This window comes from Carya illinoinensis, chromosome 5, assembly GCF_018687715.1.
Source record: "Carya illinoinensis cultivar Pawnee chromosome 5, C.illinoinensisPawnee_v1, whole genome shotgun sequence".
NCBI classification, from domain to species: Eukaryota; Viridiplantae; Streptophyta; class Magnoliopsida; order Fagales; family Juglandaceae; genus Carya; species Carya illinoinensis.
In genome coordinates this window covers 995,739-1,010,846 of record NC_056756.1, presented here as the reverse complement: position 1 = coordinate 1,010,846, position 15,108 = coordinate 995,739, and the positions used below count along the sequence as shown (strand labels likewise).

Genomic DNA, 15,108 nt, shown 5'->3' with positions numbered 1-15,108 from the left:
CCCTTTAGAAAGTCTCATCTTTTGGGCCGGTTTTTAAATATACCCTTACCACATCATGAGAATGATAAACACAACACAACACAACATCAAGCGCTTCTCTCTGAAATACATTTTCAGTACGCCAAATTAAGGAAATGAAAGGACGAAATTATAAAAAGAATAGGAAAATAAAAGACAGTCTTTATCTCCAATAGCTAACCAGCATGGTAATTATAATCAACTTCCAAAACTACATACATCTTATGGAAGATAGATACTATATCTAAGTTGATCCTTTTTTCTTCTTTTCTTCTACTGAAATTTGTGAAAAATCTTGTGTCAGCATTGCCACCATGTTAACCCCAGCAGCACCAAATCCTCTTACCATTTAAGGTCGAAAAAGTTTGTTGCTCATAAGCTTCCGCAGTGCTTACCAAATTTGTTTCGATGTATCACTGCCGATGGTTATCTGTCAAACTTACAATTCCAAGTCACAAACTCAGCTCCCTTTTAGAAAATTATGCAGATCAGATTTTGGGCAGACACGGCTTTCAGGGTGCCCTGACAGCAGCTCACAATGTCCTTGTTTCTTCTCCGAGGAAGCATTATTAACAGCTGAAGCATCTTTCGTATGAAATTTTCCAAACAGCACAATCTGAAAAAGGGCAATTAACGTGGGGACAAAAGTTAGTCACCAAATAATGACTCCCCAACAATTACATGATCTCAAACTTAAGCGTGCTAGGCAATCCAAATGGCAGTAAATATATATATATATATATATTATTACTTGAACATTGCTTGACTCATCAGCTGTAGTTGTCATCGACATTTTCGTCACAGATGCACAGCCTGACTTCTCTCCTTGGTCTTCATCTGAAAAGTTCTGATCTGAAACCTCTGAAAAGAATCCAAACAAGTCTAAGACAGAATAAATATCACGAGGCATTAATCTATTACACCAAACAACTAGCAACAAGAGGGTATCAAAAGTCCTAATTTCCCAATTATCCGAATATGCAAACTAAAGGGTAACTTCCCAGATAAGATTTTGACACTTTAAAGGTGTCAAAAGTCTTAATTTTATTTAATGACATAAGTGACCACCTTAACTTAATACAATAGAAAGATTTCATATATTAAACTCGATATTTTTATAAATTATATTTTTTAAGCAAAGCAAAGCAATCAATATTTACTGTGACCAATTAATTTGGAATTTCGTAGTGGCTTATTTTGCCTCACCTGGCTCTGAAGAAAAAGGTATGTAGAATTTTTGAATCACACTAAGAAGACGCTCAGAAGAAATGTATATTTTCTAACCTTTTGCGGGCTTAACTCATCTGCACTGTGACACAATTATGTGGAACAAGGGCTTGAATCCAAGATATAATTCCAAATGATTAGTCAAAATCATACAGGTACACTTGTGTAATATTAATCATAATAGTACACCTTCACATAAATATACACCGAAGACTCCATAAGACAAATAAGAAATCGAACATCCACAACTTGCACATAGAACAGCATACTAATATGCTAAAAGAAATCATCATACCATATGAAAACTATAGTAAACAGGCTAGGATGGGCAATGCAGGAAAAGCAAACACATAATCAAAATTACCTGTAGTGTTGCCAATCAAATCTTGCTGGCGTTGGTGACATAGAGAGTGCTGCTCCAAACCTCTTGATGATCCAGAGGGCACATTCCCTTTTAAGTGAATTTCTTCATCACAAGGAACGCCATGTTCATGGGTGCCTGCAGATCTTACACAACGCCGCTTGCTTGCAGATGTAAAATGGCATATCCATGGACTATCTAGAACAACATGAGAATCAGCAGTGCTGTCCAAGAAAGAATCGTTGCTTTTATAGTTGATCTTCTGCCAGCAGCCATCTCGTAGAACCACAAACTGAAAATCAGGAAAGAAAATAAGAAAACCACAGCAGGAGCTTGAACAAGACAACACAGACATGCCGAATTTATTAAATAATCAAATCAGTTATTTCCTAACCAGGTCAGAAGAGTTGCAAGTTTTGGCTTGAGGTTCTTCAGATGGATATGGCCCCAATGTCTTATCTTCTAAGCACCTAGCACGCATATGCATAGAACGCTGCAGCTCGGTAACAAACGATGCCTCTAAAGAATCAAGATACATACTGTGCTTCTCATCTGTCCACTGTGTCAATGGCCCCAACCATAAAAGCACCAGTATGAGTATATGAGTAAACGTATCTTTCGACCAATGATGGAAGAGTCAAGTGTTAACATAGCTTGGGGGGGAAAATTCTAAAAGGAAAGGAAAAATAAATAAAATAACAGGATAACTAAATATCCAACTCATTGCTGAAAGATTATACTAAAATGTTTATGCTTTTATGTTTTTCCTTAAATTTAAGGTTTATCATATCCAGCAAAGTAAACAGCCAAAGCCAGTCTTTCCAAGTTCACACCTCTACTTGCATTATGAGTACTGGGCATTCACAACCCACAGATATTTAAGTCTCACCGCCCATAAAGATGATTTGCAAGTACTGTTGTAACCTTGTGAGGATTACAGTCTCATTACCAACTTTCTGTAGTTGTACCTCCATTGATGCAAATGTCCACTATGTGTTGAGATCTCAGATTAAACTTTTCTTCAAGAGGCAAATTAGAGTTTTTATTGTGCTCTGCCAAGAACTAGAAACTCCAATCTTGAACAATCAGGTAATTCAGTAGTCTGAATATTGCAAACAGCATACAAATTAAAAATCTTCATAGATTGACAGGCAATACAAGCACCTAATATATCTTCTAATAAATTCATAGCGTGTTTTAAAACATTGAAGTTAACCACCTGTTCATCTATCTAATCATATTACGAGCTTGTGCACAGGGAACATGGGGTTTGACGTTCTTAGGCTCTGTCTACTGTGCTATATAAGTCAATGCCTGATTTAAAACATTTTTTTTTACCATCCAGTCGTCCTGGCTCCATTGGAAATTCCTCCAAAATCATGTCACGCTCTGTGTTAATCTAAAGTGAAAATTCTCTTAAAGAAAAGTGTAGAAGTTGTAACTACCACTCCTGACACCACAAAAGGAATAGTGTATACGAAATGATTATCGGTCAAAGACCCTAGAAAGTATCATCACTCCATAAGAACATGATACAGAACATATAACAAATGAAGCTGAAGTGAATAGGTACAATAAAATACTTGTCCGTTCTCTGTCGTTTACCGATCAAAAAATAAATACTTACATAAAATAGAAGTGCAGTCATTCCTGCTCCCCCCACCCCCCCGCCCCCGCGGAAATACACGCTCAACTAACAAATTTGGAATTAGTTTCCTCTATATGCCGAGAACAACCCAAGAGGGAAGCGTGGGGGAATTAACCAGCAATCTAATATATAATTCTTTATTTTTTCAGCAACACAATTATACATTCCAAAAGATAAAGAAGGATCGCTAAAAATGCAGGGAAATTTACAGATTAGCAAAAACATAGAACATGCAATTTAAACCAATAAAACAAATTAATAACGCCGCTCTCAAGCTCTTGGATGCTATTAAAGAATATAAAACAAAAACATCAGATTCAAAATTTTATAAACAAGTTTTTAATTCATCCACTAAGCAAAAAAAATTATTGAAGAAAATTAGAGATTACCAGTCTTGCATTTTTACAAAGACGTGAAGACTCTTTGCAAGCGTCAGCCGTGATGGCAGATGAGTCAGAGTTCGTCCGAGCCAACCCGCAACCCACCGTTGCCTCAGGATCCGGTGACGGCGACAGAATATTAGGACGGAGATTGTCTCCCATTCCTCTTGCACCGAAAAAAAATGAGAAAAGAACAATTGGAAATCTTAAGATTTAACGGTAAATCAGCAGAGAAACCCTCCCCTCAGCGAGGTCTTGAAGAATATGTGAGAGAGAGAGAGAGAGAGGCGGTGTTTTGTTGTCGTTGTTCGGTTGGGGCCAGTAAAGGCTCCACATGGCGTCGCTTTTACACGTGTCAGAAGACTCAGAAGGGTGCCACATCAGCAGAAAGATAATATCTTGGGCATATGTCAGCGAAGATATTTTGTTGCTTTATCCCCCTCCTTAATTCAATAACAATAATGATTCGTTGAAACCACCGCATTTACGGCCAGAACAGGTATATTCCGAGTAAGGCGTTTGTTGATCACGCAACCATGTCGAAGCGTAGGGCGTATGAAAATTAATCAATTTCAAAGCCCAAGCAAATCAATTTGAAGTATAATTAAATATTATAATCAATATCACATGGTGCGGATGGAATTTGGAATTGAAATTAACACTTGCAGATGCATCTCATGCTACATTTCCTTGTTTATCACGAAAAACAACGTAAGACTTATTGATCGGGGGACAACATGATTATTAACACGACTTGTAGATCAATTATCTATCTTTATTATTATTTATGCTTTAACCTTTAATTTCCAATTGCCAAATTATTATAAAGAGGTGGGAAGAAAAACGCGAAGGCCGGGCATGAGGTGCATGGTATTCTCATTCATGAGTCCCGATCGACAAACTCCATACATGCTCCGCCCTAGCTCGTTTCCTCAAAATTAAGGATTTGGATCGTGTTACTCACAGGAAACATGTTTAATCAATGATGTCTACACTCCCTTGTACCCGTTTGTTGAAATATTTTGAGAATGGGAGAATCACTAGTAGTCTTTTAGTTGTGAATAATCTTTTCGTTACAATAAATTAATCACAAATATCCTTTTTAATTAACCTGTAACATGTTTAATATTCAAATTTGTTTATGTACGTTGTTGTCAATCATTCAACTCTTTTGTTGAGCTCATGTTGTCAACCATTGCAGAGTTCAACTCAAAGTTTGGATTCAACCGCACCTTCCAGATCGAACGACGAGTACCATCTTGTCACTCTAGTCACTAGCCAGTACTCTTGCCTTCGGCATCTCCCTCCTAATTGTAGTATTAATTGAATCCGTGGAAGGGTGCCTTTGTATCAATTCTTTCCTCCCAAAGGTGAATGATATATATACATCATGATTTAATTCAAAGAATACAGCGAGGGACGTTTAAGCTGGAGTTAATGAAAAACTGCGAGTGAGAATGGATTCGATCGAGGTGAATGGAGCAAGAAGCATTAAAAAAAAAAAAAAAGCTCACGTACTTGGCTAGGTTGCGCGAGCCACAAAATCTGTAGGAAAGTGAATTAATATATATATATATATATATATTCCGAGCTTTCATGTGTAGAGTGTGGGGAGCAACGACTAATTAAGAGTTGCTTCTGAATACCATGTCATGTTCAAATATTGTTAAGGAGGTCCAGCGAAATTTCTACGAATGCTGTATGTATAATCAGCTGATCTCCAAACAGGGATTAGGGATGGGAGCAATGAACGGAGTCCTAGAGAATTTCTGGAGCATTTAAAGTTGACCGATGCATGCACGCATGTGGTCGTGTGTACGTATTATTATTGCATGGTTGCGGGCGCACCAAGTGTTATACGTACATGCATGGCCATAATTTAGAGTTGAACTGATCCATTCCGAAATTGTGAGGTGTCGACGAAGGTTGATAAGATGGGAGGGCAAGGGGATCACCAGAGTTGCAAACTTTCAACGACTCATTATTATTGGATTAAGCAGGGTGATAAAGCGACAAAATATCTTCGCTGACACAGGTGCGTGCATGCATGAGAGGGTATTAATTTCTAGGAACTGAGGAGAGAGTGTAACATAATAAAGATGAAGAATAAAACTAAAAAATGAGTGAAAATCGATGGAATTGATTGTCAAAAAATAAATAAGCTACGGATCGAAAAATTTAGTTTCCATCCTCAAGTTACGGGAACACCATTCCCTCCATGCCCCCGGCTTCTTTATCACTCAAAGATAATAACTGATCACTTCCTTTAGGAATTCCTCCTCCATTCCATCCAAACAAGAGATAATAGTGTACGGCCGGGGGCCATATGATCATATGTATGCATATATATACACTGCCATGTTTCTTCCTTCCATATTAAGATTTCAGTAAATTCATTTAATATTAGTATTAATCCACCATGAAAATCATCAGGAACGTACAAAAGATAAAATGGTTAAAACAAACAAGTAACATCATTGTTGAAACATCTCAATACCTCCCACCTCCCATTCTCCAGCCTTCCAAACAAGATTGTTGTTTGGGAAAGAAAATCATGAAGAACATGAATGACCAAAATTAAATAGAAATTATTAAATAAATAAAAACTTTTAAGTAATAAATTGTACGTTACAAAATTGAGTATGAAAGGGGAAAGACAATCCATCAAACATTTCGGTTCATGGTGGTTGACGATGAAACGGATTGACGCACTGCGCAAGCAACAACCTGGGCCCATTGCCTCAGCCTCGTCTTTACCAGATCGGCATCTTCACCTGAAAAATAAAAAAAAATAAAATCCCATTTTTTTTTAAGTGAAATGCGAAATCGTTGAGTTATGGCCGTCGGATCAAGAAAAGTCCACGACTGCACGTACGGAATCAAAACGACGGAGATTTACCTTGATCGATTATGGAGCTGGGGCTTTCGTTTTCGCTATCGGAAGCGGCCATAATTAGGGACGACGAAGACGACGATCTCGACAAGCTGTTACTGTACTGCTTGTTAACAGCGTAATAAAAACCCAGAGCGGGGATAGTGTCGGAGAGCTTTGGATCTACCTCCGGCGAATCGAATCCGAAACCAAACCCCAGTTCGATGCAAGCCTTCAACTCCTCCAGATCATCGTCTGAGACGCTCTTGTTGCGGCGGAGACGGTCTTCGGTGCCGTGATTGCCTTTGCGTCTAAGCCACGCCTCGTCTCTGTGCATATCAGGAGCCCACGAACGCTGCTTTTGGAGAGGCCTCGGCGGCCCGTGGGGGTTCGACATGGCTTAGGTTTTGAGGTGGCTGGGTTTTTCAAAACAAAACTACGAACAGTATTTGCACCATCAACGCAGGGATATATGTTCTGTCAAATATTATTGGGTTCGTAGTCGGGGGGGAATTCTTCGAATCTTACAGCTTACCTTTACTTATTTTAAAACTCATGGGCCAACAGTAGGTGGGGCCCAAGTCAATGCTGGCCAGTGATGTCCATTGCCAATGCCACCACACAGGCGCACAATACACGCGGCAAATTTGTTGCTTATTAATTTTGATAATACGGTAACATTATCTAATATGGAAGAGTATAATAAGTGCATTAAGTTATGAATAGCATCACCGAAGAGGACACCCACAAGAATGTTGGTGGAGGATTGAGAGAGAGAGAGAGAGACAGGCTGGCAATTGGTACAACTGAGGTGGACTCCAAAGTCAATGGTTTTATTCTTAATCGGTGGCTTGACAGGTATTCCACAGTTTCTAAATGTATGCGTAGGGGATTTGGTACACTTGTCCAGATAAGCACCTGGATCCCATGCCATTTTTGTTGAGCTAGCGCCCGGTTGGCATAAACCTTTGATTCTTCTACCACTGCGACTGTTTAAAAGTACAGCAAACTAAATCAAGTGTAAAGGTTAGGTTTTTTAGGCATGATGGAAAAAAAAATAAAACATCAAAGGAAAATAAAGAAATACAGGTGGACAAAACTTCCAACGGTTGACTTTGGTTGACACACCTACCCCAACTCTGACGGAGTTGAAAAATTACATTAGAGTATGGAGTCGAAATATAAGTCGGAGTCAAAATTACTCTAAAAAAAAATTGTCGGAATCGAAGCCTAGTAAATTTATTATATTTAATATTGTAATATAAGCATTAGGTAGCTAAGTGGTCTAACAGTTGAGACAATGTTTTGCAAATCATCAATCTCGCGTTTGAGCCCCTATAGACCAAATTCATTAAACTTCTTATTTTTATAAAATGATGCCATTTTCTACCTTTTTTTTTTTTTTTTGATAAACAAACCACATTCCATTAAAATCAAATCCTTATAATAGATTGCTTATCAAGCCAAACAACTTGAGATACAAAGGAAGGACAATCAGACCATAACATCATATCTGAAAAATTACAAGCATTTCTTGCCAACAGATGAGCCACACAATTCCCTTGCCTACTAATATGCAAAAATTGCACCTCTTGAAAGCCATGCATTAATTTTTTAATATCCGCAATGATGAAAGCAAAATCTGTGAAAATATTATCAGCTGAATTCAATATATTCACAAGGAACAGGCAATTCGTTTCTACCACCAGCTTTGGAATACCCCATTGAGAATAAATCTATAAACCTCTTAGCACTGCAATTGCTTCAATAAATTCTGGGGATGAAACCTCACTTTCAGGTTTACTACAAGCTGCAAGAACATTCCCTTGGCAATCCCTAAGGATGACCCCAACACCCGCCTGTTGAAGATTAAAGAAATTGGCGCCATCAACATTCATCTTAAGGTAACCAGGCAGTGGAGAGGACCAACTTAATACTTTCTTATAATTCCCTTACTATGGCCGTAAAAAATCTACACTTTTCTAAAGTCAGACAACAAAGACAAAGCACCATTAAGCACATGGGTCACACTATGTGTAGTATTGTCATAAATAAATTGGTTTCTCCTATATCACACTCCCCAAGCCATAGCAATAAAAGTAAAAAGACTCCCCTTCCCCCTTTTCCTTTACCGTTATAGCTAAATCCCAAAAAGACATTTCAAAGAATAAATCATTCAGGAAAGGCACATATTGCAAGCAAATATTTTTGATAGCTGAACAATAGAATAAAGCATGGGCTGCATCGTCATTCGGCTTCTTACGAAACACACAACAATCTTCCACACCAACCCCTTTCTTCATCAGATTATGGAAAGTTGGCAAAGATTCAGTACAAGCCCTCCAACCAAAAACTTTCAATTTATGAGGAAGTTTCAAATGCCAAAAACATATCCAAAAATAGGAAAATTGATGTGCTCTAGACCCCTCACCTTCTATCTGAGTCTTGGCTACCTGTAGAATCTTATACCCACTTCGAACGGAATAAATCCCACACTTTTCAGAAATCCAATACCAAGAATCCTGTTGACACTAACACCTGCAACTTCAAAATCTGATTCACTATCCTTGGATTGAAGATAGCTCTCAAAGCAACCACATTCCACCAACCAATATCCACATCTAATAGAGTATTAACACTTTGATTCAAATTAGAACCACTTGGCATAGCTTCCTGAATTTCCTCTCTTTGAATTCCCAAAATTCAAGGGTCATGAAAAACCCTTACCTTCTCCCCATTACCCACTCTCCACATACAACCAGATTTTAACAAACTTAGGGAGTTGAAGATTCCTCTCCAAACATAAGGGGACTTAAAACCAATTTTTGCATAAATAAAGAATTCTTAGGAAAATATCGGGCTTTAAAAATCTTATGAAGGAGAGAAGACTCATTAGTTAACAAAAACCAACCTTGTTTTGCAAGTATAGCCAAATTAAAATCATGAAGATTTTTAAACCCCATATCACCTCTAAACTTAGAATCACATAATCTCGCCTAGATTACCCAATGAATTTTCTGCCCTTGGGACTGATTTCCCCACAAAAAATGAGCCATCATCATCTCTATCTCATGGCACAAGTGTTGAGGAAACAAAAAATAACTCATAGCATATGTCAGGATAGACATTGCCATAGCTTTTAGGAGAACCTTTCGTCCTCCTTGTGATAACATAGTACATTTCCATACTTGAAGCTTTTGCCATAACTTCCTGCTTAATTTCTGAAAAAGCTTTCTGTTTTGATCTACCAACCATAGGAGGGAGGCTTAAATATTTCTCATCCTGAAGTACATTACTCCCACCCCACATAGACATAATTTCAGTCCTCAAATTCTCCTCCACGTTCCTACTAAAAATCAGAGATGTTTTTTCTTTATTTATACATTGACCAAATGCTTTCTCATACTTGACCAAAAGGGACTGAATTTGCACATTTGTAGGAATATCAGCTTTGCAGAAAATCACACTATCATCACCAAATAATAAATGATTCACACTTGGAGCTCCTTTACAAATTTTCACTCCCTCTACAAAACCCTAACTAGAATTTCGTCTTGGTAAACTAATCAAGCCCTCCGTGCAAAACTAAAACAAGTAAGGAGACATAGAATCTCATTGCCTAAGACCACGAGTAGGAATAATTAGGCCCTTTGGGTACCCATTAACAAGAACTGAAAATGACACTGTAGAAACACATTTCATGATAAGATCAACCAACTTATGTGAAAAACCAAGCGAAATTATCATCTTTGCTAAAAACACCCAGTCCACCCGATCATACGCTTTACTCATATTAAGTTTAAGGGACATAAAACCTTTTTTTCCAGCTTTCCTTGACCGAAGATAATGTAATAGCTCATAAGCAACCAAGACATTATCAGTAATTTGTCGACCCGGAACAAATGCACATTGAGATTCTGAAATCACCAACTGTAGAATTCTCTTAAGTCTATTTGCAATGCATTTAGAGAGAATCTTATATAATACATTGTAAAGACTAATTGATCTAAAGTTGGCCACTATAGAGGGATCATTCTTCTTAGGGATTAAAGTGAGAAAAGTATGATTCAAATCACGAGGAAAAGCTCCAAAATTCAAGGCATTTAAAACAAAAAGAACAACTGATTTACCAATCACACTGCAATATTTATGATAAAAAACATGAGACATACCATCCGGTCCCGGAGCCTTAGAAGGATGCATTTGCTTAATTTATGCTTCCACTTCCTCTGCCACATAAGGCCTGATCAACTCCTCATTCATCTGTTCAATGACCTTAACCTCTACCCCGGCCAAGATATCATCCATGTCAACTTGATTTGTTATTGAGAATAAATTCTGAAAATAATCCACAATAAGATTTTCCATCTGCACCCCTTCCCTCCATATACCACTCTCATCTTTCAACTAATATATTCTGTGTTTTTTTTTTTTTTTGCCTTTGAATATTAGCTTTGCTATGAAAGAACCGAGAGTTACTGTCCCCTTCTCTAAGCCACGATACTCGTGATCTTTGTTTCCACATAATCTCATCTCTCTCAAGCCACTTTTGGACATCCTCCCAAGCCAATTTATGAGAGGAACTATGCTAGTAAGTAGGATCAAAGGCTTGGAGGTCTTTCAACCTCATTTGCGCAGCAACAAACTTCTTCTAAACGTGACCAAAGGATCTCTTATTCCATTTAGATAAATCAAAAGAACAGTTAGATATACAGTTCATAACTTAACTCAAAGAATTAATCCCATTCCCTGCACTCCAGGCTTTCTCCACAAGATTGGTGCACTCTCTCTCACCCACCCACATCGCTCAAATCGAAATGGTCTAATCCCTCTACTTCGAATGCATCCATCATTAGTATCAAGCCATAAGGGAATATGGTCAGAATAGACTGCTACACCAAGTTGAACTCGTAGATTAGGAAAAGAGTCACACCAAGCCAGGTTACCCAAGAACCTGTCCAACCATTCAGTAATAACCCCAACCCCTACTCATTTATTACACCAAGTAAAAGGAGCTTCAGAAAACCCAAGATCACGTAGCCCACCCTGTTCCAACACAGCGCGAAAACCCCGTAATTGCCATTCACTTTGAAATTACCCCCCCCCCCCCCAATGTTCTGAGATTGAAAGATGATTTCATTAAAATCCCCAAACACCAATCAAGGACAGCACACACTTAAACCCAAAGATTTAATCATAGACCACACTTCTTCCCTACGATCAACTTGAGTATGACCATACACATTCCCCCCCCCCCCCCCCCCCCCCCCCCCGGGGTCTCAACACTAGGTAATCCTATCTCAGCATGAATATGATGCAAAGAGTAATTCAAAGTTTTTAAAGCAATTTCATTTTTCCATAACAGAGCTAAACCACCACTGCAGCTAACAGCATCAACCACAAAGCAGTAAGAAAAGCCGAGCTTATACTTACAAAGACTCCACTAGCGAGCTTTCAGCCTGGTTTCTACCTTCTATATATTTATCTCTCTCTTCAGCCAAAACCTTATGCATCCAGCTTTTTTACTTCGATTGCAGCTTGCCTCTCTCTCCACTTCCTACACCAATCGCTCCTCCATGGCTCCATATCACAGCCTCAAGTTCTCAACTCCCAGCCAGATTCTTAGTTTCAGTAAAATCCTTTTTCCCCGCTTCTCACCCTCTCTTAAAAGCTTTTATCTCTACTGCTATGCAATGGCAGATTTATTGCCTTTATACCCCAAAACCCACTTGCAATCCTTCCGAGTCTTATTCTTATCGAACCGTCTCTACAATCACCACCGCCATGCTTTTCAACCGTTCTATCAAGCACGAAACACCACAATCTTGTGCTTTGTTGTGCCAAAGCAAGTTTCAAAATCAATGTTACTATGGCATTGATTGGTGTGTCTTGCCCATCAAATCCGCACTTACTTTCAAGGATCTAGTTGTCGCTATGATAATCAATGGTACTACGCTTTGTTTTTTTCTTTTATCAAATGATTACCTTTCATTATTATTAAGATTGTAGGTTTGGTTGCTTTGTTTGTTGGTTAAAGTGTGAGCGTTGATCAATGAATGTTTGGTGGGGTTGGTTGATTTGTTCAGAATTTCGGATGAATTTTTAATGGAATTTCAACTCCTACTAAATTGCCTCTCTTTGTCTCTCTCCCTATGTGGCTTCGACGTTCCGAGTTTGATTCTGGCAACTCTGATTGAAATCAGAATCCATTCTGATTTGGAATCGAAATCAGAGCTCAATTTGACTTCGACTTTAGTTGAAGTACTCAGGGGTTGGGATTGGGTATTTCCATTCCGTTAGAGTTGTAGCCCAGCCTGAAAGAAAAGTGGTGATTAGAATGCTAGAAATCCTTGGAAAGAGTTGACTAATACTGTAATTGCTGAGAATCACATTATTTCGTCTCTTGTAATGGTAGGAAATGACAGTAAAAAAGTACGAACTTTTCGATGATATCTATTCTGTATTCATGTCACCAATTATTTGCCGCAAGAGCAAATTTCGTACTTGGAAAGCATGAAATCGATTAGAATCCCTTGCAGTGATCTCTCTCACTAGTCCTTAGCTAAGAATTCAATCGCCCTATAGGAATCGCTACAATTATTGAATTCCAGGTAAAACTACTCTTTTCAAAAATTCGATAAGAAAAAAGTTAAAAAGAGAGAAAATGAGACATCGCCAAGGTTGGCGTAAAGATTAAGGAGTCTGGTGGAGAGAAATATATTGTCTAGGGCTTTTCCTGATGCCGCATGAAGGTGATTAACAAGGAAGGAGCAGTTTTAAGGAGGATGATGAGAATTAAAAGTTTGAAACTAGTTTGATATGAATTGCAGAAAAGTTGTAGCCGCCGGAAGAATGGGCAACGGACCTAAAGGAATAGTCGAGTTGGTTTTGCATCAATCTGAGAAAAAAGAAGATGATGGAGGAGATTGTCAGCCAGAAAATTCTGATGGTATATGATTACAACCCCACTGGGTACCGATGGCTATATTCAAACTATTGAATCTAGGTTTCAGACTTTCCCGGTACATCGAACGGGCACAAGAACTTGGTGAGAGGGTTTACGCGATTGGGGTTTTCTTTGAGGGAAATTTGGGGAATAAGATGGGCTTGGCCCAACGTAAGATGACAACGGGATCTAGAATCATGAATGCTCTATTTTAATAGGCTTTCATTAAGCTACACCCACATAGGATCACTGAGTATACTCGCAGAACATTTTATAAAAATATATTAGAATATTTTATAAAAATAAATTTATAAATTAATATAATTTGATGTAATATGTTAAATTGTAAATTTATTTTTTTATATTATATAAAACTATTTGTGAATTAATAATTTTTGTAAAATTTATTTATGACGTCAATATTATTACATACTATTAAAATATAATATGTTTTATTTTATTTTAAAAGTTCAGATATACAAATAAAAATACTGGTAAAAAGTGCACTGAGGCAATGCCGAATCGTTCGGAATGGATCCATCAAATTTTTAAAAACAAACAAAAACAGTGGGGCGACTTGGCGAGACGCCGTTAGAGTTCATACTTCATTGCGTAGGAATGCAAAATTCGAAGGTGCGGGGGGCCCACCATTAGTTGTCTGTAACCATGTTTGGGTTTTTAATGTTGTCACGGAACCAACTGTTGAACACCGCGTGGTCCACGGAACCTCCAGTACTAGAATGTGCCAGGTCCACACATACCACTTCTTAATTCTTATCCTTTTTGTTTTTGTTTTCTAGTGGATCTGCCCCTATTACCTAACCTTCTCTACTACTTTTATATGGATCAATATTACCGTTGTGATGTGGGCGGTGGTCGTAGCCCAAAATCCATTCACAAATCCATGTCATTTCAATCCTAATACGCGCTCATAAATCCCCATCACTACACGGCCGGTATAGATAATGAGTTAAAAAAATAAAATAAATTAAAATGAAAGTTAGATAAAATATTATTTTTTAATATTATTATTATTTTAAAATTAAAAAAATTAAATTATTTATTATATTTTATATTAAAAATTAAAAAAATTATAATAATTAAATAAAATGAATTAAAATGAGATTGGTAACAAACACAATATAAATCTTTAGCAACTATTGTTTATATATGGTAAACAAAGCGATCTGTAATGTTGAAAATAACGCTAACTTTTATCGCGCATATATATATATATATATATAGAAAAAGTAGCCTGAAACCTAGTTTATCTTGTCAAACTCCAATTCTCGGAGCCTAACATTGTCCCTTCAACCACCAATGGCTTAACTCAACTCAAGCCAGCTAACACTCACATCCAAGTCCAGAATTATGTGTCCAAAGGCTAACATTCATGTCCCTTCAACCCACCGTGAAGCCACCACATTCGAGCTCCAAAAAGCCTGTCTTATGTACCAACCAAAACCTATATGACATTGACTGTTGTTGGTGTGAATTGGCTCCATTTTTTTTTTTTTTTTGAAAGAGTGAATTGGCTCCATTAAACCTGCCAAAAAACCAACTACTTTATTTTTTAACTGTTATATATTTCAAGATTCTAGAAAATAAAAACATCTCAATTAATTTTCAAGACATGTATATTGAGAATGAAATAAA

At 37.6% G+C, this 15,108-nt stretch overlaps 2 protein-coding genes across 4 annotated transcripts; both read right to left on the bottom strand.

Moving 5' to 3' along the window:
• Positions 1–162: 162 nt before the first annotated feature.
• On the bottom strand, positions 163–3,916 carry LOC122308783 (cold-regulated protein 27-like). Of its 3 annotated transcripts, XM_043121996.1 has the most exons (6): positions 3,644–3,782; positions 2,575–2,708; positions 2,001–2,165; positions 1,610–1,898; positions 770–900; positions 163–634 (listed from the first exon to the last, which is right to left on the bottom strand). In XM_043121996.1, exons 2-6 carry the CDS (start codon positions 2,578–2,580, stop codon positions 479–481), a joined length of 747 nt encoding a protein of 248 aa, XP_042977930.1. In that variant the 5' UTR covers positions 2,581–2,708; positions 3,644–3,782; the 3' UTR covers positions 163–478. The 3 variants fall into 3 exon arrangements, with proteins under 3 accessions (XP_042977930.1, XP_042977928.1, XP_042977929.1); XM_043121994.1 differs by lacking the exon at positions 2,575–2,708 and having other exon boundaries at positions 3,644–3,916; XM_043121995.1 differs by lacking the exon at positions 2,575–2,708 and having other exon boundaries at positions 770–879; positions 3,644–3,913.
• A 2,286-nt stretch (positions 3,917–6,202) lies between these two features.
• Positions 6,203–7,031, bottom strand: LOC122311065. The gene is made up of 2 exons (XM_043125422.1): positions 6,534–7,031; positions 6,203–6,408 (listed from the first exon to the last, which is right to left on the bottom strand). The coding sequence occupies exons 1-2, from the start codon at positions 6,901–6,903 to the stop codon at positions 6,299–6,301; spliced, it is 480 nt and encodes a 159-aa protein (XP_042981356.1). The 5' UTR covers positions 6,904–7,031; the 3' UTR covers positions 6,203–6,298.
• Between the last annotated feature and the right edge of the window lie 8,077 nt (positions 7,032–15,108).